Raw genomic sequence first — 25,488 nt, forward strand, 5'->3', positions numbered from 1 at the left:
TTTTCCACACACCATTCTTCTCCAAACGCCATACTGTTCCAAAGGAAAAGTCCAACTGCACCAAACTGTAGCTGAAGGTGACTAAGAAGAAATCTAAATGTCAGAAAGAGGTTCTTTTATGGCCAAGCCCAAACTAGCGTTACAAACAAGTACGCTGAGGCAACTGAATTGCTTTCTGAGGTATGGACATTCCTTGTTTACTAAAGAAGAAGGGAGTTGTCACAGGAGAGAAAGTAAATCAGTAGCAAGTTGTGAAACGTGTACTTTACCTAACTAGTGACATGTTTCTATTTTTTATTGGTGCTTTTGTTACGGCTTCTAATGCCCTTACGTTGTCCAAACCAACCAGCTCCATTAGGCAAGATGCTGTTTGTATGCTCATGTGTCATATTTTTATGGAGTATGCAGGCTTCTAATATAACAACTTTTCTTGAACATGACTACTCTGCTGATGTCCGCTGTATTCTTATTTTGCAGTCCTCATGTTGCCAGATTCCTGGAGCTACTCAGTCAGAACTTCACATCACAGCAAGAGAGAGCCATGTGTACATCTGCAGAGTAAACGACAGATACAACAACTTCCAGTTTAGTCGCTGGGTGAAGGTTAAGGTTCTCCATAATGTTACCAAAGGTATGTGCTGACAATGCGTTTGGCGCACTTTCACGACAAGGGTTGGGTCTTTCCATGTTCTTACTACAGTAGAGAAGATTGTCGTGAAAAGGGTAGAATGGTTCTACAGAGCTTTGCTCCCTTATACTGCATGTCATCTATGCAACCTAATAACTATGTACAGAGCTTCATAGCTTTATAGTGTATTTTACTTCATATATACCCAGTACATTTATAGTTATATGTAAGGATGTGTTCAAGTAGATGTTCTTCTATTGATCCAGCCATTTAATATCTTCTTATGTACTGGTAATTTGATTGCTCCTATTCCAAGGCTTCTTTATTGCACTATGTTTTCTCTAACGAGGGATACACTTTTTGAAGGAGACAGGTCAACATAGTTGCCCCTTACAGATACCAACTGTTGCCAGGCCTAATAGGTTTAGCTTAAATATGGTAAACTCATGTAAACAGAATCTGTGCATGCCGGTTTGTGTTAACTTTACTTAATTACAGCTAGACGTCTTAGCTTTGCATTTGCTTGTTCAAATGGGAAGATAGTACTGCTTGATACTGTTCTTTTGTGCCAGTTTTATGTTACCACAAAGAGGGCTTTTGTGCATGGCACGTGTTACAGCAAATAAATGATGGACGGAATGCTGACAATGCAAACATTCTCCCCCAGTCAAAAGATCTGGGTTAAATCCATCGGTTTTTTGCCCACTACCCCACCCCAGTTTGGACCCAGCCATATGCAAATCAGTCTTGACCCTGTGCCCCATGGGAACAGTCCAGACTGAACTGCCAGGCCAGGTCCTCCCTGGACTGGAAACAAGCATCCTGGGACCGGTTTCAGGGTATGTCACCCTTCTTCAGCCAGGCTAGCTTGAATCCAGTGGCACAGTGATCAAGGGACCCACGTCTGGGCATACCCATCCCACTTAAGGTAAAAAGTGGTACAGCAAACAAATGATGGACGGAATTCTGACAATGCAAACATTCTCTCCCAGTCATACAGGAATGCCATAGTGAGCAAACAAACGATGGATTTAGGACCAGATCTCTGCCAGGCTAGCTCGAATCCAGTGGCACAGTGGGCAAGGGACCCATGTCTGGGCATACCCATCCCACTTAGGGTAAAACGTGTTACAGCAACAAGCATCCTTGGACCTGTTTCAGGGTATGTCACCCTTCTTCAGCAAGGCTAGCTTGAATCCAGTGGGACAGTGAGCAAGGGACCCATGTCTGGGCATACCCATCCCACTTAGGACGAACAGTATTACAGCAAACAAATGATGGACGGGATGCTGACAATGCACATATTCTCCACCAGTCAAAAGATCTGGGTAAAATTCATCGTTCTTTTGCCGACTACGTCACCCCAGTTTGGACCCAGCCATATGCAAATCAGCCTTGACCCTGTACCCCATGGGAACAGTCCAGACCGAACTGCCAGGCAAGGTCCTCCCTCGACGGGAAACAAGCATCCTGGGACCGGTTTCAGGGTATGTAACCCTTCTTCAGCCAGGCTAGCTTGAATCCAGTGGCACAGTGATCAAGGGACCCACGTCTGGGCATACCCATCCCACTTAAGGTGAAAAGTGGTACAGCAAACAAATGATGGACGGAATTCTGACAATGCAAACATTCTCTCCCAGTCATACAGGAATGCCATAGTGAGCAAAAAAATGATGGATTTAGGACCAGATCTCTGTACTGGGGTGGATGTACGACATTGTTCTGCATTCTGTCCCTCAATTGTCTTTTTGCATTTGTTACCCCGAGTGGGACAGGTATGCCCAGACGTGGGTCTCGTGCCCTCCATGCCACCGGAGTCAAGCTATCCTGGCTGATGGGGGCTGAAAGCCCGAAACCGGTCCTAGGATGCTTGTTTCCAGTCCGGGGAGGACCTGGCCTGGCAGTTCGGGCTGGACTGTTCCCATTGGGCGCAGGGTCAAGTCTGATTTGTATATGGCTGGGCCCAAACTGGAATGGCATGGTGAGCAAAAAAACTATGGATTTAGGCCCAGATCTCTGTACTGGGGTGAATGTATGACATTGTTCTGCATTCTGTTCATCATTTGTCTTTTTGCATATGACTTTGAGCACAGCATGCACCACTCATTAGTGTGCATCACAAAAGTGACTGAACTGTCTTGCATCCAAGAGTGGTCTTTGCGCTTTAAAGTATATTGTAAGAACAGAGTGTATTCTGTCAATTGTTCAACTACTACAAGTGTTCATGGTACCACAGGCTGTGTGGGGCACTATGGACGTTTCACCCATATGCCCAACAGGTATGCAAGAATGATGCTTTACTATGCAGGGCACCTGTGAGCTTTTGAACTGCTGATGTCGTGTGCGGGGTATATTTCAGTAGGTGCACTGGTGAGAATCACAGGCATTCTATACAGCAAAATGTAAGTGTTGAAAGAGTGTCTTGTGAGGGTGTGTGCATGTTTGTGGATGCACATTCAAATGAGACAATGTATTTGCGTCATTGGAGATCCATGCCTATCAGTGTGTGCGTCAGCATTCAGTGCACATATTTATTGCAAGTGTGATATATGCTGGGGATATAAACCGAACAGGTAAAGCCAAAAATTTATGGTCTTGAGTTTGAGTTTAAATTATTTATAGAGCGCACGTTCACCTGGCGGTTTCATGGCGCTATGATGTACTGAACCTCAGAGACCCGGAAGGTCGGGAGGGAGTAGAGTGGTTTATAGTGGGAAGGCTTGTAGAAAGAGAAAGGTTTTTAACGCCTTTCGGAAGTGAGAGTATTGCGTGGAAGATCTGAGGTGAACCGGTAGCGAGTTCCAGATGGTAGGGGCGAGTGTGGAGAATTTTGAGCCCCCCCACTTTTTGCGCCTGAAGCGGGGAACTGACAGCAGATGTTGGGAAGATGAGCGCAGTTCCCGGGCGGGGGCATAGGCTTTGATTTCAGAGGAGACAAAGGCAGGGGCGGAACCGACCCGAGCCTGAAAAGTGATACAACCCATCTTGAACTGAGCTCGTTCTCGGATGGGGAGCCAGTGCAAGGACTTGAGGAGCGGGGTGACGTGATGGAATTTGGGCAGATTGTAGACTAGGCGGGCAGCCTGGTTTTGGACCAGCTGTAGTCACCGCATACTGTATGCGGGCATTGCACAGTATTAGGCGTTGCCGTAGTCTAAGCGCAAGATAACCAATGCCAGGACAATGAGTTTTAGGGCAGAGAAGGAAAAAAGCGGGAGACCTTATGGATGGTGCGAAGTGAAAGAAAAGAAGAGGACACCGCTGAACTAACCTGGGAGTGCAGGGTGAGTTGATCGTTCAGCTTGATCCCGAGCGTTTGCACAGAGGAAGAAGGAGAGGGAGAGGGACCTAGGGAGGAGGGCCAAAAAAGGGGGGTCCAGGGACTGGAGCAACCACCTGTCAAAACCAGCTCGGTTTTGTCTGGATTCAATTTCAGGTGGTTGTAGTTCATCCAGTCCCGGATGAAGATCATAATAGATTGGAACTTGGCCATAGAGTCAGGGGATGGTGACAAAGAAAAAATAAGCTGGAGGTCGTCCGCATAGTTATAGACGGAGACCTCCATTTGCTGAAGGGCAAAAATGAGGGGGGCAATGTACAGATTACACAGAAGTGGGGAAAGGGAGGAGCCCTGAGGAACCCCGCATTGTACCTTTCCGTGGATCCGCCGAGAAATCACCCAGGCGCACCGCTTGGGTGCGGTCCCTGAGGAAAGAGGACAACCAGACCAGGGCTGAGCCTCCAACGCCTGCTGCCCCGACACGGGAGAGTAAGATGGAATGATCAACCGTGTCAAAGGCGGCAGAGAGGTCGAGGAGGACCAGAGCCTGGGGAAGGTTGGTGTCCATGCCCTCTTTGAGGTTGTCAAGGACCGATAGCACCACCGACTCCGTGGAGTGTGCGGGCGGAAGCCGGCCTGACGGGGGGCTAGCACCTCGTTTTCCTCCACGTAGGCAGTGAGCGCTTTGGCCACATGTCGCTCCAATACTTTCCCCAGGAAGGGCAGTAGAGAGATGGGGCGATAGTTGACAGGAGCGGAAGGGTCAGCGCCAGGTTTTTTAAGAATGGGGACGATGATGGCTGATTTTAGGGATGGAGTAACAATGCCCTGAGACAGAGAGTTGTTAAGAAAAGTAAGAGGGGGTTGCACACAGACCGAGTAGATGTGCCTGAGAATGTGAGCAGGACAAGGGTCTAACGGGGAACCTGATTTGACCAGGGGGAGAAGGGAGAGGAAAGCCTCTTCGGCCAGAAGGGGGAACGAGTCAAGGCGTCCCTCGACTGGTGGACACCGGGGGTCAAGAAAAGAAGGGGAGGGTGGGGGGATATTGGCTTTGATCTTTGAGATTTTATCGAAGAAATAAGAATTCAGGGAGTCGCATAGAGCCTGAGAAGGGGAGGGTTTGAGGGTAGTTCTATCGGAGTAGGCGAGATCGTGGACAATAGAGAAGATTTCTCTGGGCTGGTTATCGGCAGCCAAGATTTTTGAGGAGAAGTAGGCCGTTTTCGTGGATAGAATAGCTTTTTATATTGAGACAGAAGGGTGGTGTACTGAGCTTTAAGGTTGGGGCAATAGTCTCGCCTCCAGGCTCGCTCAGCATGACGGACTGTAAGTTTTAAGGCCTTCAATTCCTTGTTGAACTAGCGGTTGGCATCGTTCGGCCATCTGGAGGACACCCGCCTGAGGGGGGCGATCGAGTCGCAGCCTGACAAAAGCCAGGAATTTATGGAGTCGGCTTGTGCAGAAGTTGACAGACCAAGTAAACCTGGGCTGGAGGAGGAGAGTGTGGCGGACAGAGAGGCCACATCCACCCGGCTCCACGAGCGCGCCCAGATGTTTTTGGGAAGAGAGGGCTTGGTGACTGGGCTAAGGTGTAGGGAAAAAGAGATCAAGAAGTGGTCGGACCAGGGACAGGGGGAGATGGACAAAGAGACTATAGGACAGTTGAGGGACCAAATCTGATCAAGGATGTGGCCCTGAATGTGAGTAGGGGAGTGGACGTGAGAGTCAAAGTTGAGGGAACGAAGGGTGTCCGTGAATTCTTTGGAGGTAGAGCATTCTGTGGGGTCAAAAGGCCAAAAGTTGAAATCACCTAATACCATGATGGAGGAATTGTTGACCGCTAAGGTGGCCACAGGATCTTGAAACCCGGCTAGAAAGAGTTGGGAGGGTTGGGGGGGACGGTACATGAGCAGGCAGGTAAGTGGAACTTTGAGGGATAGGGAGCGGATGACTAAGAAGTCTGATGAACCAATGGAGGGAAAGGTTAGAGGCTGAAAGGAGAATTCTCTGCGGGCGATCAGGGCGACACCACCGCCTGAGTTGCCGGAGGGTCGGTCGGTGCACAGCGCGTAATAGGTGGAGGGGAGAGCAGCTAACAAGGAAGGGAGGGAATTGTCACAGAACCAAGTCTCTGTAAGAAATAAGAGATCAGGTTGGTGCAAGTCGAGTAGGACAAAAAGTTCGTGGCAGTGCTTAACTGCTGACCGGGTGTTAAGATAGTAAATAGAGAGGGTAGTAGGCTCAGTGGGAGCAGGGGGATCGGGAGAAGGGCTGAGGGGGGAGGGGGAGAGCAGGGCGAGAACGAGAGAGAATGGGAAGGGCGCAAGTTAGTCAGTCCCAGTCTGTCGATGTGCTCAGTCAAAGAGACATCCACAGGCCAGAGGCCTTGGAGTTTGTAGAGTTGCGCAGAGGAGTATTGTAGGACCTGGGCATGATCGGGGGGCCCTAGGCAGAGGAGTATTGTAGGACCTGGGCATGATCGGGGGCCCTAGGCCCGGCCGGCCGCGGACGGGCGCAGACGGGCTTGCCTTAGGCGCGCCTTTGGCGCGTAATCGTCGCGCCCGCTGCGCGTCCGAAATAAGCACATGATTTATAGCGGGTAGGGAAGCGGCGGGGGGCTCGCCGGAATGGCGTCAAGAGGTGGTTTCAGTTCTCAAGCTGCGGCAGCGTCAAGTCCGCTGTGCGGGGAACTCGAGGCAAGTGGTGAGTTTAAAAGGTACAATTTATTCAAGTGACATACAAAGTTTTAAAAGGATCAAGTCGCGCTCCCGGCTTCCGCCTCAGGAGGTTCGTGCAATCAATATGGCGCTTGTAGTCAGCGTCAATTTATATGCGGGGGCGTGGCCTCTGAGAAGGGGCGTGGCCTCGGGGCTCGCCGGAATGGCGTCAAGAGGTGGTTTCAGTTCTCACCTCCACCCGTTTGTTGTACGTGGGCTAGGATTTGTGTTTTACCTGTCACCACCTAAATAGTGTAGGATTACAGAAATAGCTGGATTGTATGTGTGTATGAATGTACATATACTGTGTTATATTGTGCTTGGAAAATGTGTGTATGCATATGTCTACATATGCTGCACATAATATCTATGCACACTTTATAATTTATGCATGCACATCTATAAGCTCTTAGAAACTGCAGATGCATATCTTGAAAATTGGACAGCCGCACCAAAGTCTTGAGAGAGTGCAACGTTTTTTTTAAACAACAACACATTATTAGTTTTATTATAGGCATATAGTAATCACTCATATTACAGCATAAGATTGTGAAAGCCGATCAGTGAAATCGCTACATTGAAGGCGGGGTCTGCCCACCCTACGCATAGCCAGTCGTTTACCACTAAGGTATGCCATGCCCAGTAATAACGGTGCATGGCGGTCATTGCTAATCTCCCATCATAGGTGGGTTGCACATATTTATTAAAAGAAATCCTTGGAGGTTTGTTGGCCCAGGGGAAATTCCTTGCCTAGGAGTTATGGCAGCAAACCAGTGGTTGGGTGTGGGGAAATAGCCACTCTACCCAGCACATTGAGTGGCAGTTTAGTCCTTCTGTATCTGTCTAGAACGGTCTGGATTGTGTGGGTGAGTGGGCGAAGATTGAGACTCAAGGGTAGGTCTGGCTCCCATGTCATCTGAATCCCTAAGTAACGAAAGCTTAGGCGCTGGAACGGCAGGGTGCCAGTTCTTGTCATCTCTGTCCCCTCTTAGAGGGATCAGTAGTGATTTGGGCAGGTTTAACGTCAGACCCGATGTCCCCTTGCAGACACCAAGGATGTTAATGAGGCGGGGTCCGGTTTCCACTTGGTGAGCCATTAACCAAGCAACTCCATTGGCATAGAGGGCCAGTCTATCCCCCATTGCTGTCCCCCAGTCAAAATTCAAACATGGGTATCACAAAGTATCCACGAAACCAGAGGTTCAAAAGTCAGGGCCAAACGGAGGAGAGGGCATCCTGTCTGGTACCCAGACAAATTGTGAATCGGGAGCAGACATCACCTTTCAACTGCACCTGTGGCACGACATACAGAGTTCGGACCCTAACTCCAAAATCTAGAACCCAGTCCCATCTAGGCCAACACATAATGGAGAAAGACCCAATCCAGGGAATAAAAGGCCTTCTCAAAGTGAAGAAGCAACAATGCTGTGGTGCAGTGTACTTCTTTGAATCAGGCCAGGGCAAGGTAAACTCCCTTAGATAGTGTCTGGTGCTGCAACGGGGAATGAAGCCACATTGGTCTGGATGGACCAGTCGGCCAAGCACATGAGTCAGGCGCCTTGCCAGTAGGTCCTGCCAGGGCGGTGGTGGGTTTGGTTACAAGGGGCATTGTTATGTTAGCCATTTCCAGGCCTCGTCCAGGGTGTCAAAAAAAGTGATTTGCACTTGAGGACAACCCAAGGATGCGTTGGGAAGAGGATTGTGTATTATAATGCCATAGTTCTGAGTTTTTGTCTAACATGGTCATACAATTTGCGTTGGACCTGTTATATAGTCTGGGAACAAAAGCACCTGACCGGATTGATATACAAGTTGGCATTTGGGCCTTGCCTCCCTCAGGATCATGTCTCTGCATCTGTAATTAATTGTGTCTGCGATTATGGGACAAGGTGAGGCCACTGGGGATGTGGGGAGCGTTTGCCCATTAATCTATGGTCTCGTTCAACAATAAAACTACTTTGAGTAAGAACTGTAATTGATTAAAACACAAAATTGTCCCAGAAGTTTTCGACAACTTGTGACAACATGCTTGCTAAGTGTAAGTAAAGACATCATTGACCAGTTTCACGTGGATACAACGGAAACCAAAGCACAAATACATTCACATGAATATACTACTGAACAGCAAGTTTTTATAGCACACCCACATGACAAAATCTGGTATTGGCTCTAGTACGAAGGAACCAGAATGAGCAGAACACAGTGCGCCGGTTCACACATCAATCTCCTATTTTAAACTACTGGATTGAGAGTGGTGCTTGCAGAGTGATCCAAATTCGCACAAAAATATGGACATGCCACAAAAGAGCCTAAACAAGGTTTTCGCCTTCTACACAGGTACAAAGGGATGAGGAGCTGCACTGCGAGTCAGTGAGTGGCGTGTAGCAAGTCGGCCAGACGAGGAGTTAGGCAGCCACTGCTACCCTCGCCAAAACCACTGTCACCGCTGCAACCACCTCCACTGCCAAGAATCACCAAGGATTGAGGGTCTAAGGGCTTGGCCATTGCAGCCCGGTCATCGCAGCCCACTGTTGCAGCCCACGGCGACCGCGCCCAACAACCACCATAGTTCATGGTGCGGTAGCCACCGTTATGCACCAACCGCTTCTCTCGGACTCTTTGAGAGTGACTTTTGTTCTGTTGTGCTGTCATTGTCTGTTGTGTTTATGGAGTCTGGTGGCACCAGGTGCTCTGTGGAGGCTCCCTGGCAAGATCTGGTTAGATATGGGAGCATTGCTGGAGCTGCAAGTTCTCCAGTATTGGGGTGTCTTTCATAGATTCACATGCTTGAATATTCCCTGTCGTCGAGGTGGGAGTCCCACGGTACATAACATAGCAATGTAGCAATAACATAAGCATATTATAAGAAAGAAAAAAAACATAGAGTTTTTATAGAGAGAAAAGACTTGTCACTTCTATAATACATCACAGTCATTATGACTAGTCCAAACTCCAGCCAATCAGGTGCCAGCACCCTCTAGAATGTTCTCCTCAGAGGCTCAGACCCTCAGATTTTCTACTGCACATCTTGTGAAGGGATTCTCCCTTAGCTCTGCTCAGTTTTGTCTCTTTTTCTTCTCAAATAATAACAACTTCATCATGTCTACAGCCAAGACGTCCCTCTTTAGACCTTGTGGGACTTGTGGAAAACAGCGACTTCATTCTGAGGACCCTCATAAAAAGTGCATTTATTGAAAGGATTGTAAAATTTGTAGGACTTTCTCGCAAAAGACTCTAAAGGATAGAGAATGACGTCTCCTTCTGTGGCTACAGAAGTTGAAGACTACGGAAAACCCTCTATCAGATGTGGAGAGTGTGTCCTCAGTCAGGACTACTTCATCCTTGAAGAGAACCAGTGAGTCTCAGAAGGTTTCTCCTAAAAATAAAGTGTGAAGAAACATCATATTGATAAGTTCACTGACCAATGTTCAACTTCAAAAGGGGTGATTTCTGCCCCTCAAAGTCTCTCATCACCTTCTTCTCCCCCGAGATCTGATTCTAAGGCGTCCAAGACTCTAGCTTCGCAGTTTTTACCTCAAAAACGGACTACCTCGTTGACGAGCTCCTCATCGCTTCCTCCGTCGACGAGGACTGCTGTCGTCGCTTCTACATCGACGACTTCAACTTCTGCGTCTATAAAGCTGGCTATGATCCTGTCGTCAGCATCTTCACAGTCGACATTTGTGTCAATAAAGGTGATGTCTCTTTCTTCAACGGTCCCTTTGACTTTTGTTAATGGAGTCTATCAAGCAAAGGAAGAAACATTCGTCGACACGCACGTCCTCGTCGGCGGTGGCTTCGTCGACGGTGGCTCCGTCGACAGTGGCTTCGTTGACGGTGGCTTCGTCGACAGTGGCTACGTCGACGGTGGCTCTGCAACAATGTCTATCGTCATCGGTGACAGCGTCGATGACTGCATCCATGGATCTAGTTCCTTTGAAGTCTTCGAGTTCTCTACTTCAACTGCGACCTTCCTCTTTGAATACCTTGATGCTATTTCAAACTGCTTCTCAACCTCCAGCAGAATTATTCCCTTCTGATGCTGATGATGAATCGGTGGAGGATGACAGGTTTCAGGTTGCTAGTTTTCCCTCTGAGCTTCTAATTAAATGTCAGGACTCTGATGATGACCAGGAAGACAAAGATTTTTCAGCACCTGACAGGCAGCCTACACTGGATTTTCCTATGGCGCAGATGCATTTGTCTCTTATTTCCAACCTCCAATTCATGCTGGATGACTATTACCGTCGTTTTCCTAATTCTGTACAGGTCTCTCCAGCACCTCAAGCGCCTCTTCAACCTCCTTTTGCTACAGAATCACTTGCCAAGCATTCTACCTCGGCGTCCAGAGTACAACACCAGGATGCTCCTCAGGTCATTGAGGAAGATAATGATGATGATAATGATGATGACAGAGAAGAGGGTGAGCTGGATGACAGATCCTTTCTTTTGGAATAGGATCATTATCAAATTCATACACCGTCTCCCATTACTCCAGCTCCTCTGGATTCTCCACCGGTAGACATAGGTGGTTTTCATCTACTCATGGAAAGGGTTGCAAAAAGATTTCACCTTCCGATGGTCACCAGAGAGGAGGATTGTTTCTTGTATGATTTTAAAGATCAACCACAGAAACAAATTTGTGCTATTCCCATCATTGATTTCATTTGGCAAGAAGGTCTCAAACCCCTAATTCCATTCCGGCTGTCCTGCCACGACTGGATAAAAAATACAAAGCCCCCGCAAATTTGCCTGCTTGTCTTATTGCACAACCGGAGCCTGATTACATTATTACTCAGGCAGCACAACGTCGGGCCAGGAATCCATTGTCTCCATTATCAGCGCATCCGGACCGATAGGGTAGACGCCTTGATGCTATTGGCAAGAAGTTCTCCACTATGGCGGCAACTACGGTCCGAGCGACCAATTCTCTAGCTATCCTCAGCCGTTCCGATCGACAAATGTTATGGACCTATTAACTCGTGTAGTCACGCAAATATGCCATGCCATTTTTAAATCAGAGATCTTTCCCAATACTCTGAAAAACACTCTCCTAAAGCCTCTTCTAAAAAAACAACATCTGGCTAAAGATAATTTAAAAAACTATCGACCTATAGCCAGCCTTCCATTTTTGGCTAAGGTGGTAGAGAAAACCATGAATTACCAGCTGTCGGAGTATATCGAAGAACATTGCCTGTTGGATAATACCCAGTTTGGGTTCCGCAAATTTCACGGCACTTAAACGGCTCTAATCAAAGCCGCTGATGACATTAGAATCATCAGAGATCAGGGAGGAAAGGCAGTGCTTGTACTGCTGGACTTATCTGCCGCTTTCGACACGGTCGATCATTCCATTCTGATCGACCGTGTCGGAAAGATGGGAATCCAACAGGGAGCAAAGAATCTACTTGCTTCTTTTTTATCCGGAAGAACTCAGGCAGTTACTCTAGGCCCTTTTAAATCAAGTGAGCTTTCTCTACTTTGTGGGGTGCCTCAAGGCTCATCCCTAAGTCCGACACTTTTTAACATCTATGTGTAGGACCTAGCTAAAGTCATCAAGCAATATGGGATGGGCCCTACCTCCTACGCAGATGACACCCAGCTAGTTCTCGCCATTAATAATGACGGAGAAGAGGTGGCGTAACGTTTTCAGAAGGGCATGTTGGCGATTGGGGATTGGATGTCCTCCAGTTCCCTTAAACTTAATTCCCAAAAGACTGAGGTTGTCATCTTCGGGAAACTCTCCCCTTGCTGGTCTCCTGCCTGGTGGCCCTCAGCCTTTGGAACTTTGCCCACCCCCGTCCCAAAGGTTAGGAATTTAGGAGTGGTATTTGATGAAAATCTTAACTTTTCTGCTCACGCTAATCAAATAGCGGCAACAGCTTTCCATAAGCTAAAACTCATTAAAAAATCACTTCGTTTCTACCCGACAGCGCAGGTAAAACCCTGGTAAGTACACTTGTACTATCTTCGCTCGATTACTGCAATGGCCTGTTCGCCAACGCACAAACCAGGGTTGTTAACAAAATGCAATCAGTACAGAACGCTGCGGCAAGATTGCTATCCAGGATTCCTAAATTTAAACCAATTGCCCAAACCATTCGTAATCTTCACTGGTTAACAATTAAAAACCAAATAAAATTTAAGATTGTATTTAAAGCGCTACATAATTTAGGTCCGCAGTTTCTCAGGAACCAGATAACTCCTTACTGTCCGTCAAGACAACTGAGATCAGTCACTTTGCACCAATTAACAGTTCCTCGTACCAAAACAGTTTCCTGGGGAGACAGACGGTTTACAGCTACCGCAACCAGACTCTGGAACTCTCTTCCTCTGTCAATCAGGATGAGTTATACTCTTTTTTTCCTTTCGGAAAAGTCTAAAGACCTGGTTCTTTAACCAGTAATTACGCCGGGACCCTATATCAGGAGAGTCATGAATCGAGTTTTTTAGCGCCAAGACGCCCTCGGGCATTCGTTCGCACTCTACAAATTTCATAAATAAATAAATAAATAAATGTGGTAAAACATTTCATCCCTTGTAGATCTCATATCAGAGCCTTCTAAAGCAGAAGAGCTAAAAATTCTTCAAGAAGGGGAAAGGATTTCCTTGGAGATTATTGATTGTGCTGTTGATGTGTCTTCTACTGGGTTCCGTTTATTGGCAGGTGAGGCAGTCCTCAGACGGCAAGGCTGGTTAAAAGCCACTTCTTTCCGTCAAGAGGTGCAGACGAAAATATTGGACATGCCTTATGACAGTGAATCACTGTTTGATCAACACATCGATGATGCCCTTCAGACGATCAAGAAGGACACCGACACTGCTCGTGCTCTCGGCACTCTTCAATTTAAAAAACAGCCCTTTCGGGGTGCGAGAGGCCATGGTTCCACATCTTCCTTTAGGGGGGTTCCTATCAGTATCGACAAGGCCAACAACATTACTCCTCCCAGAGTCAACAATCGTACAGACAACAGCCAACTACTTCTTACAGACAATACAGAAGTAAATCCTCTTTTACAGAGGAAAGGATTCCTCCAAGAAGCAATTACTTTTTCCATGCGCCATCCGTGACACCTCCCGCTTTATCAAGGGTTGGAGGTCGAATCTCCCACTTCTACTCCTGATGGTCACTGATAACTACCGATCAATGGGTTCTAGATATTGTGCGCAGAGGGCACGTATTGGAGTTTGTAAAGATCCCTCCCAATTCTCCATCAAAAGGTCCTCCTCCTGCCCATCTGAAGGAACTTTTAAAACAACTCACAATTTTACTAAGAAATGGCATGATCGAAGTGGTTCTGAAACTACAAAGGGTCAGAGGATTTTATTTGAGGTTCTTCCTTATACAGAAAAAGGCGGGAGAATGGCGCCCTATTCTGAACCTACGTACCCTAAACAAATACATCAAAAAGCAAACATTCCGCATGCTGTCCCTTCAGGAGGTGCTTCCTTTACTATCCCAAGGGGAGTATATGACAACGTTAGACCTTCAAGATGCTTATTTTCATCTTCCCATTCTGCCAAGACACAGAAAATTCCTCAGATTCAGAGTGACCTGGGAAGATTTTCAATTCAAAGTTCTTCCATTTGGCCTTTGTTTTGTGCCCCGAGTGTTTACCAAAGTCCTCGCACTGTTAGCTTATCTTCGTCTACAAGGAGTGCACATTTTTCCTTATCTCGACGCCTGCCTTCTGAAAGCACGGTCGTTCGAGCAGGCATCCAGACACACTCTATTTTACCGGTCCCTCTTCCAGTCTCTGGGCCTTACGGTCAACATGGACAAGTCTTATTTTCTCCCCGCTCAAAACAGACTGTTCTTGGGAGCCATCCTAAACACCAAGCTGGCAAAAGCCTTTGTGTCACACGAAAGACGTCAATGACTTTGCAACCTAGCGGCTGACTCAGCCGTGGGGCAGGCAGTCCTACGTAATCTTTTTAAATAAGTTGAGCGTCTGTTGCTTCCCTCCTCCTGTATACAAGGTACCATTTCTTTTATTTATGCTTCTGTCTCTTAGTACTGTATATTATTGTTATATTGATTCATATGTACCTTGTATTATTCTGATGCCACTGCTTATTACTCTTATTCAAGCATGTGAATCTATGAAAGACACCCCAATACTGGAGAAGAATAAAAGTTACTTACCAGTAAACTGTGGTTCCTCAGTATTGGTGTCTTTCATAGATTCACATGCTTCCCACTCTCCCCCCCTCAGAGGCTCTCTGCTGCTACTTGAGTCTATATCACTCTTGTGCTACAAAAATCTGAGGGCCTGAGCCTCTGAGGAGAATATTCCAGTGGATGCTGGCGCCTGATTGGCTGGAGTTTGGACAAATCATAATGACTGTGATATGTTATAGAAGTGACAAGTCTTTTCTCTGTATAAAAATTCAATGTTTTTTTTCTTTTTTATAATATGCTTTTGTTATTGCTACATTTCTATGTTTTGTACCCGATTGGCTGCAGTTTGGACAAATCATAATGACCGTGATATGTTATAGAAGTGACAAGTCTTTTCTCTCTATAAAAACTCAATGTTTTTTTTCTTTCTTATAATATGCTTTTGTTATTGCTTCATTGCTATGTTATGTACCATGGAACTCCAACCTCGACGACGGGGAATATTCAAGCATGTGAATTTATGTACGACACCAATACTGGAGAACCACATTTTAGAGGTAAGTAACTTTTGTTCTTGAGCTGCGACCTCCATACCTCCAAGTTTCATGATCAGGGGGGTCAGCCTGTAAGAAGAAGGTGAGGAGGCTGAGTATGGAGGGCGTAGCGACCCTCTGTGGAGAGCAAGCCAGGACCCCTTTGCGGGAAGGCCTGGTGAGCTCCGCTCAGTCTCTGCTCGCTCTTTTGCTTGCTCGCTTGTTTGTTCACCTGTTCTCCTGCCTGCCTGTTTACCTCCTTAGCACTTACCTGCCCACCTCTTACACCTTCTTTACTCAAAAATTGGTCCTCATCCACTGTGAGGCAATTTGGGACATTGTTTTATTTGTATTTATCTACATCCACTTGAAGGGCTTACCGGGGCTGTAAGTGGGCCACAAAACGGTGGTCCACATAAATTCCCCCTGTTAAATGTGTCGTTTTATGTGCTCACCAATGACCAGCCAATTGTATTCCCTTCACTGGGGGATCTTCATTTTTCCCTTTTGGAAATAGTTGGGTGGTTATGCTGGTGGTACTTGCGGCACTAGCGTTACCGTGGATATCCGTGGACTAGTAACAAGGTTAGTGCTGTTTGTGATTCCACAAAATGTGCTGGTGATGCCCTTCAGGTGCCTTTCTTTCCGGACGTTCAGTCGCATTTTCAGGATCATCCGCAGGGTCACCAGGATCCCCTAGGAACAACAAGAGAGTAAGGGAAGGGAAGGAGATGCTCCTATTCCCCTGGGGTAATCATACAAAAACAACAAAGGAGCGTCACAACTTCTTCGTGGTCCGGCACAGGGGTATGCAGGTGCTATAACGGGTGCTTGGCAAAAGAGGCGGTTTGCCATGTCGCTATCCACCCTCCCCCTCCGAGACCCATGGCGCTTAGAATTGTAGCGCCCCCCAATAAACTCGGTTCCACTCTAATACGTCGAAATCTCAGAAACCTTTAAATATTTTTATCTTTTTCACACAAAAAACCCAGGTTAGGGTGGGCCTTAGCGCGCCCATACCTCCGGGTTCTTCACATCACTTGCACATTGGTCCTGACGAATGCCTGATTAATTCCATCACATAGGCTGAAACATGTTGACCTGATCACTACACTCAAGGATAACCTCGGACTTATAATCCTGGTCCTTTATCCTTTCACTGTTTTTACTCTGTCCAATTGGCAAAACTAATAATGTATATTTTGATCTAATTGCGACATTTTAATTCTTCACTTTCACGAACACAGAACTAGCTCCGCAGTAATTCTGGCGTCGCAGCACAGTGGGGTGGCATTCAGTCACTCCCGGTGGGGCCCAATGATGAAGCATGTCACCAACTAGTGGTGAGTGAGGACCTTCTTCAAAAACCTAACAAGGTTTCATTTATAATTGCCATAGACTGTGTACCAGTTTCACTTGCTGACAAATTAACTTTTTTGTCTTGCAGTCACTCTAGTTGTGACGCTCCTTTGTTGTTTTTGTATGATTTCACCAGGATCCCCACCAGGGCCAGCTAGCTGTACATACAATCTAACCAACCCCCTCAAATTACAAAAAACCATCAGGCGAAGGAAACCCCGGGGTCATCTGTCATACTTGAAATCCCATCCCCCTGTGTTGTTAATGTTTTCAAAAAGCCTGAGGGGCACAGTGCTAAAGGATTTTTAATATCTATATGGCCCCTCTGGCGGAGGTAGCGGAGACTTTTGGTGCCCAGATTATATCCTACGCTGATGACACCCAGCTCCTGTTTACATGCAGGAAGGGCGAGGCTTTTGATGGCGCCAGGATCAAAGGCTGTCTGAGTGCTGTCTTTGCATGGTTTCAACGGCACAGCCTTAAATGCAACTCAGACAAGTCTGAGTTGCTTTTCTTTGGCTGCGCTCCTGACACCTGCTGGAAATCTTGGTGGCCCCAGGACATGTTTCCCCCTGAGAAGGCGTCGACCCAAGCTAAAAACCTTGGGGTGGTGTGGGATGACGGCCTTTCTTTCAGACCCCAAATTATCGGGCTGGCCGGGAAATGCTTCGGCATCCTAAAGATGCTTAGAAAATTTCTTCCGCTGCTCTCCTTGCAGTATAAAAAAATTATTGTTCAGGCGTTAATTGGGTCGCGACTCGACTACGCCAATGCCCTATATTTGGGATTGCCTAAATATTTGTTGGCCAGGCTGCAAATAGTGCAGAATTCAGCAGCAAGAGCTATTTTCGGCCTTCCACGGAAAGCAAGAGCCTCGGATCTGCTGAAAAAGCTGCATTGGCTGCCCATCTCCAAAAGAATCGTATTTAAGATTCTTACTCTGGCGTTTAAGGCCCTTCATTCTGTTGGCCCAAACTACATCAGGAAGCGCATGGTTTTTTATGCGCCGCGGAGGATGCTGCGGTCGGCTGGGTTGGCCAAGGCCGATGTACCGTCTATCAGACGTGCCCGGATGGGTGGTCGGTCTTTCCGGTACCTGGCGGCATGCCGATGGAATGAGCTCCCTATCACCCTCCGGAAAGCCAACAGTCTCCTGTCTTTCAGACGGGAGACTTGGCTCTTTTCTGCATAATTTCTTGGACCACTGCGTGCTGCCGTGTTGTGTGTTTTAGTTTCAGGTCTCTTTGCCAAAGCGCCGGGACACCCTTTGGGGTAGCCGTGCGCTATAGAAGAGACAGTACATAACATAACATAAAGGATAAGGATCCGGGAGTGGCTTCAGGTGTAGCTAATGTGGATGAAGCAGGTGTTTGCTCTGCACTTTCCAAGGTGACTGGTACACATTACCCCATGTTCAGTAGTCGAAGATACGGAGATGGAAATGGACATGGTTATGGAAGATGTCAAGGTTGAAACTGAAATAAATGTTGCCACTAAGTTGTTGTCTGTATCTTTGGGGTCGTTGACCTTTGTCGATAAAACTGCCAGTTTGAACGCTGTAGAGCCATCATCTGGCCATTTTTCCTTTGAAAGGTCCCCCCAAACACTACAGATCGTTGATTGCAGCTCTGAACCTGGGGACTTGGAGGATTATACTATGCCAGACATAGCCATACCGTTAGAAAAAAAAACAAGCAATGGAGGCTAATCTGAAAACGCCATTTGCCCAGGAATTGGCTTTGAGACTATCATCGGACAATCATGTTAGTTGCCCCAGCATGCCAGCTTTGGTTAATAGGACCCCTCTAGTGTGTCTTTGGGTCTGTCAATGTCTGAGGTGTCTCCAAATTAAGCGGTACAAGATTCTTGGCAACTATTATACGAAGGAGACCACAGACAGGCAGGGGGATTCTGACGTACTTTATGAACTAGCAAGGATTCTTTCATCAATTTTAACCCTGTTTGAGTAATCCACAGTTAATTCTGATCATATACTGGATGTTCTTTCACCGATTTTAATGGGGTTCCAGAAGCTCAAGTCTGCCAGTCCCTATTTAAATAAGGCAGAAAAGGGTATTGATGTAAAATCTCAGGCAAGCAAGACAAAGATAGGGCTGTCAGAAATCATAATCCAGGTGTAGGCTTGGGAAGATAAGGGGGTCGCTTCCAAATGATTGCCAAGAGATAGCCCTACATCATGTTACACCCCCAAAAATCAAGTGTTACTGAACCATTCACACGTCGGTCCCGTGGGAAACACAAATGTAACAGCACTTATGAACCTGCTGAAGGTTTATCCCATTTTCAAAAAAAGGAACACCAATATGTCCTGTGTCACAGAATCATCAATTGACCCACCCCATATCAAATGGCCCAGGATGACTTGGATACTCTTTTCCCCAGGGAGGGTGCCCCTTTCATAGAAAGTAATGGATTAAAAGGACAGAGGGAAAAGAACAGGATTCAGCGTATTACAAAGCGTAAGCCCAAAAAATTATGGTTCCCTATGGTATCCGAGGAGTCGGACACCTTGACCTCTCTCCAAAAGAAAAATGAACATAAGCCCACCGAGTTAGATGATGGCCAGAACTTGGGGCGCTTGGAGAGAAATCCTCCCTCCCACTACTATGGTAGCTGACCTCTTATGGGAGGGATTAGGGGAGATGGAAGGGTAGGAGGACATAGGGATAACCAAATATAATGGGGGGGGGGGAGAATACATGGGAGAATTACAAAGTAAGTATTAACCCGGTTTTAGCGCCCCCATGTAAAAAGGAAAGATTATGATTTGGTGAGCATAGCAGTAAAGACTCTTGATGTTGTGCTAGATGAAGGGCAGGTTGTGGATAATGTCTTCCCAATCCTTCCCAGCAGTGATACTCTCCCTGTACGGATTGATCCTAGTCAAAGGAGGTTTTTGGAAGGGGGACCTGACCTTCCTGCTCGCACAGGGCAAATGTCAGAGCCTGGAATTGACCCAAGGTTAAGTGATAATGCATGTGTAAAACATAGACCAGGACAAGTATTTAATATCTGAATTTTTGCTTGATTGTTTGATATAGAATTAGATCCACTCAATAGAAGCTCTCTTTTTCAGTTACTATCTGAAATAGAGGGCTTGCGATTGGTAATAAGGAAAGATATTGAGTGGGTTTACTTAGATCTTAGTAGTGGACTTCCAAACTCTAGAGTCACTTTTAGCTCAGGGATAATTGCAATGCTAGTTTTGACTAACGTCGATCATTTTAGACAAAGAGGGATTGATGTTTTCCCATCGGAGGAGCCATTTTCAGCTACACTTGAATCCTATAGGAAAGACTACTAGGAGCCAGGTAGAGTGTTATCTCTCTACTTGAGGAGCTATAAATCTGAAACATATTAAAATCTCAGTTGGGATTTTCTTGGGGAAAAGAGTGATTAATATCGTAGGTCCTGAGGTTCAACCAAAGGGCCATCAAACATAGAATACAAAAAGAGATGGCTCAGTGGAGTTGGGTAGCTGGCTCATTGAATGGCTTAAAATAAAATATAAAAATCCCTATGTTGGGGAGGTAGCCCCCTGGGAAAAATCTTGTCCAGGAACTTGTCAGGTATTGGAAATCCCAGCTCTAAGTTAAATTCCTTATTGATACATGATCTTAAAATAATTTGCCTTCAGGAAACATGGAGCTGTGAGGATTTTGACTTTGAGAATTGTTTTTTTTTTTCTGGAGGCATAGCTATCTTACTCAGCTGCACTATATGAACTGTAATCCTGTGATTTTTCTTCATCCATCCAAACTTTTCAAGGGTTTGAAACTCATGTTGAGTAATGGGACACAAGGTCAGCATTCATCCCTTTTTTGATAAATGTATATATTCCTCCTGAGAGTGCGTCTGATTTTCTGGTTGAATCTATTTTTTCTTTTGTGCATAAAACTAGTATTTCAGTGGACTGCACTTTGATATTGATAGTAGGTGACTTCAAAGCCAAAATTTCAAACTGGTCTTCCATAGCCTTTTGTAATCAAGAATTGGAGGATGTATGGACCATCCCTGGAACATCACTGCCCGGCCATATTAGATCTGATAGGCGGGGACTGTGTTTTTGGCATAATCTCAGAATGAATTACCTTGTTTTTCTAAATGGTAGATTCCCAGATGATTCTCCAGCTCTTTGGTGCATGTACACAATTTAAGGTTTTGATGACAAATTTGAGTGATCACAGCATTTTATCAGTCAATGTCAACCTGGAGCCTAAGTTGCTGGAACTTTGGAACCAAAGAGATGACTGCATTTTGTATAACAAAACCAATGGGCGTACTTTTTGGTGTAATGAAACCTCCCCTTTGTCCCGGGAGGCTTATTAAAAATGCAAATGTAGGCCCTAGACAGGAAAATCCTATCTCCTGATTTGAGAAGATTCTAGCCCTATTTAGATAGTGGGAAAGAGAAAAACGTGTTGGTGGCATTAATCCCTCGGTGGTTAAATCAGGGGAGGTAAAAAAAAATATTGTGAGATCAATGCCCTAATAAAGGAAAAATGTAAGCAGTCTTTGATGACTAGACAAAGGGAAATTAATAGATTAAAGCAGGCAAGAAAGAGAAAGCAGGCATCGGAGCGTAGAGGGGTGGAAGACGCAAATTGGATTAAATGAATAGAAGTTGCACAGTCTGGTGATTCACGTAAATATTGGACTTTGATAGCTAAATATTGTGATGGTAGAACTAAGGCAAAAGCCATTTTAATATCAGATGTCGAATGGACCCTATACACCTCACTGTTGTATGCATTAAATCCCTTGGTCAGGCCCTACCCAGAACTAGTCTTGGAGTCTCCCACGGGGATCGATTACGCCTGCCCTCCCCCCCCACCACCTCGTGTAAGGAAATGGAGTGCTTTATTAAAGGGGCGAGGTATTCAAGCACGATGGGCCCAGACGACGCACCAGTAACTATAGTCAAACAAGATAGCTCAGTATGGGCACAATTTCTTTTTCCGCTATTCTCTTATTGCTATGCACATGGGACTATCCCATCCTCTTGTAAAGGAAGTATTGTGGTTCCATTATATAACAAGCTTTTTCAATGCAATAAGTCTCACATTTACGCGAGTTTAAGCTATTGGCATTGAAAATTACAATGCCTTTTATTTACTTTTTAATAAGCTAAACATAAATAAAAGGCATTGTCATTTACAATGTAAATAGCTCAACTCCCTGTGGTATAGTGTGTGCACGCCCTCTAGTTAGTGCCAAATAATTAGTCGCGCAACGAGTCAAAATCATATTGAAACTTTTCAATATGATACAATTTTAAATGAGACTGAAGAAAAAAACCTACCTATTTTGATTTTGCTGTTTGGTTGGAGGGAGAAGCTTTCCGGGCAGGCGAAGTTGTTGCTTCTTGGAAAAAGCTTTCCTTTGGCAGCCTGCAGCTTTGGATTTCCTGCAATTTATCATAGTTCCCAGTATGTCACATGTTTTGAGCCTAGGTGTAAGTGGCACTCAAGTTAGCGTGTTGCGAAACTGGATGCTGTTGTTTTTTTCATAAGGCAAGCTTTTATGTCTAAGGATTAGTAGAAGGACGGAGCTCTTTGGTAGAGGAAGCTTTCAACATGATGGGGAGGATTTGGAGGGAAGTGTTGTTTACCTGCATCATTTTTTACGGGCAGTTTTACCTCTAAGAGAAGGAGCCGATGATTGGGCAATGCTCTGTTTATATACATAGCAACCAGTTTCAAGGACCTTAGGACCACAAGAAGCATCTTACGGCGTCATTTATTCATTCAGCGTGTGATTGAGCCGCAGTCCTTTTTTGTGGCAACCGAGGTGCGATTCGGTCTGCGACTCAGCCCGTCAAGCAGGCAGGAAAAGAAAACCAGTGCTCACATAATAAAAAATGTGTCTTCCAAGTGCTTAGAACTTAAGTATGCAATTTTTTTTTTTCATTTTATATGAAAGCGGGCCCTGTGCTGGAACAAAGTGTGGCGCCTGTGTACAAAAAACCTATGTGCCTGGTGGCCCCTTAAGCGGGCTCCATGGTAAAAAATAAGTAGTCCCCAAACAAAACACATCAACACCTGCAGTGTAATGAAACTGTAGTTGGTCGGTGCTGCTGGGCTAAAAACTGAAATGATGTTTTGCCAGCACCAACCAATAGGGAACCAGGATATAGGAGTGATGCAGGGGTGAACCAATGCCAAGCAGCAGGTGGGATTACACTCGGAGATTTCATAACTTCAGGTTTAAAGACAGCGCAAGCGATGCCTAGGCTCGACCTAAAATGGGTCCCAAAAAGTCCCCTGCCAGCCTTAGGTAGATTGCATTATTGGATGCGACCGGAAAATTGTTTGCCAAGAGCATACTTCTACAGTATTGGGGTGTCTTTCATAGATTCACATGCCTGAATCATTCCCCGTTGTCGGAGTGGGAGTCCCACGGTACATAAAAAAAGCAATAATATACCATAATAACATAGAAAAAACTTGTTAATAACCAACCAGGAAGTAAAGTATCCCAAGCTACAGGAGAAAAAACTTCCACACTCATGACCATCCTAGTCATTTTGTATAGCCCAAACTGCAGCCAATCAGGTGACAGCACCCACCAGAAGATTCTCCCCAGAGGCTCAGGCTCTCAGATATTCTACCGCACGCTCTGCTCAGTATTTCTCTAATTTCCTTCTGGAATCTGGTTTTGAAGATGTCTTCATCTAAGAAATCTTTATTCATTCCTTGTGACTCTTGTGGTAAGCTCCGGCTTTTTAAAGAAGATCCCCACAAGAAGTGCAGTTACTGCCTGTACCCTGACCATCAGGTGAAGGACTGCAAGATATGTAGGACCTTCCCTCAGAAGACCCTCAGGGACAGAGAGGGCCGCCTGCTTTTGTGGCTACAAAAGCTCAGGGAGCAAGATGATCCTGTTTCTGAGGTAGGCAGTATTGCCTCTGGGTCTACTTCAGCTTCTAGAAAGAGAGCTGCTGAAGAGGTGTTGTCTTCTCCTGGGGCCAAGATTGTAAAGAGGCCAAAATCTTCTATGGGGTCTGAGAGGCCTTCCACTTCTAAGGCTGCTCCCCCTACTAAGGGCAAACTTGGGTCATCCACACCCACCCCCGAGAAGAATAACTAAAAAATTACCTCAAAGGACAACTTCTGAGAAGACTTTACCTCAGAAACATACCCTGTCGTCGACGATGCCGTCGCTGACGAAGGTCCCCGTCGACGCAACATCTACGTCTACGGTAACTTTCACTTCACCTAAGCCTGAAATGTTAATGGCGACGGCGTCTTCACCGTCAACGGTGGTCTACGTCGCTGTCAGGCCTATCTCGTCGACGAAAGAATCTTCATCCACCATCGTCAGCGCCCCGTCGGCGACCAAGCTGAAGAAGATACCGTTGACGATAGCTTCGTCGACGCCGCAGTCGACGGCTGCTCCATCGCCGTCGACGAACATCCTGACATCGACGAGCTCGTTGACGACTCCTGCACCGTCGATGAAGACTCCATCGTCGACAAAGACACCGTCGTCGACGAACACACCATCGTCGACGAAAACACCGTTGTCGACGAAAACACCGTTGTCGACGAAACCTTCCTCGTCGGCGAAGACAACTCAATCGTCGACGACGACCTCTTCATCAGCTGGAGCCAAGCCCCCGTCGACGAGCCCGTCGATGGGGCCTCCGTCGATGCCGCAACTGTCTACATGTACCACCATGCAGGTTTGGTCACCGTCTACGGCTTTTACTTCAACACCAAGGCCATCCTTGCTTCAGAGACGCGGTTCTGGCCTAGAACCTTTATCTCCTCTATGCCTGTCACCTCAATCGGTTCCCCTACAGGTCCCTGACAAGTTACTGGACTCTGAAGATAGTGAAGAGGATTCTGACATGGATGAAAGGTTTGGGACGGCTACAAGTCCTTCAGAATTATTATTTTTTTTATATATATTTTTATTAATTATAACACAAGAGTAGAAATGTACATTTCGGGTATCATTGGTATAACATATTACAGTGGCGAACGGGCAGATGAAATAAAGAAATACAATCCAATTGTAGGCCTCTGGAAAGCATCAATACCAGCCGAAGCTGGGTCAAAACAATACAAGACAAATAATCATAAGCAAACATTATCAGAATCTGCCCACCAAGGATACAGGATATAAAATTAGACACTCGACACCCGAATATGCATAACAACAGGCTCAGGAGAATATGCCACATTTCTTGTGGAGAGGGGAAAAGGGAAAAGATAGGTCATAGAACAAAAGAAAGGAAAAATAAAAAAAAAAACCACAACCCCCCACCCTGCACCCCTGCGGATGGCTACGACCTAACCCCACTAGCAGTGTGCCTGTCGCCCCCTAAACTACACCCCAAGGAAGGGAAAAGACGGAGGAGGAATATCTTACGACCCAATGCGGGCTCCCGGACTCCCCTCCCCCCCGCCGCGAACAGATGTTCCCCACCATGGTACTAAGAGAGGTAAAGCAGACTTATAAGCAAACTGATGGAGAAATCACCAGGAGAGAAAATACCATCCCACCCAGCCCCAGACATAACAGAGGCAGCAAATCCCATTGTCGAACACAGTCAGTACACCAAAGCCAAAAAAGAAGAATCCCATATGGCCCTCACTCCCACCGATACCACCCAGCAGTGTCAAAGGAAGTCTCTGTACATAATTAAAACAGTCAAGTTCAACCCTGGCCTCTACGATCCATCACACAAACCCTCTCCAATAGGACCAGCACAATAGCAAAGGAGTCAGAACGTTGTAGAAAGGGGAGAAGATCTATATAGCATGAAAGGGTCAGAAGAGTCAATTCTCGAAGTCTATCAGGGATACGAAAGTCAATCC

General features: G+C 46.2%; 1 protein-coding gene across 18 annotated transcripts in view; it reads left to right on the forward strand.

Moving 5' to 3' along the window:
• The window catches only part of LOC144826666 (mucosa-associated lymphoid tissue lymphoma translocation protein 1-like), a 1,784,778-nt gene that overhangs the window by 925,066 nt on the left and 834,224 nt on the right, over positions 1 to 25,488 (forward strand). For all 18 annotated transcript variants that reach the window (XM_078685246.1, XM_078685243.1, XM_078685249.1 and 15 more), the window contains one exon: positions 478 to 631. In XM_078685246.1, the coding sequence (XP_078541372.1) occupies positions 478 to 631 (154 nt within the window). The remainder of the gene's footprint in view (positions 1 to 477; positions 632 to 25,488) is intronic.

The sequence above is a fragment of the Lissotriton helveticus genome, chromosome 3_2, assembly GCF_964261635.1.
Source record: "Lissotriton helveticus chromosome 3_2, aLisHel1.1, whole genome shotgun sequence".
Classification (NCBI taxonomy): domain Eukaryota; kingdom Metazoa; phylum Chordata; class Amphibia; order Caudata; family Salamandridae; genus Lissotriton; species Lissotriton helveticus.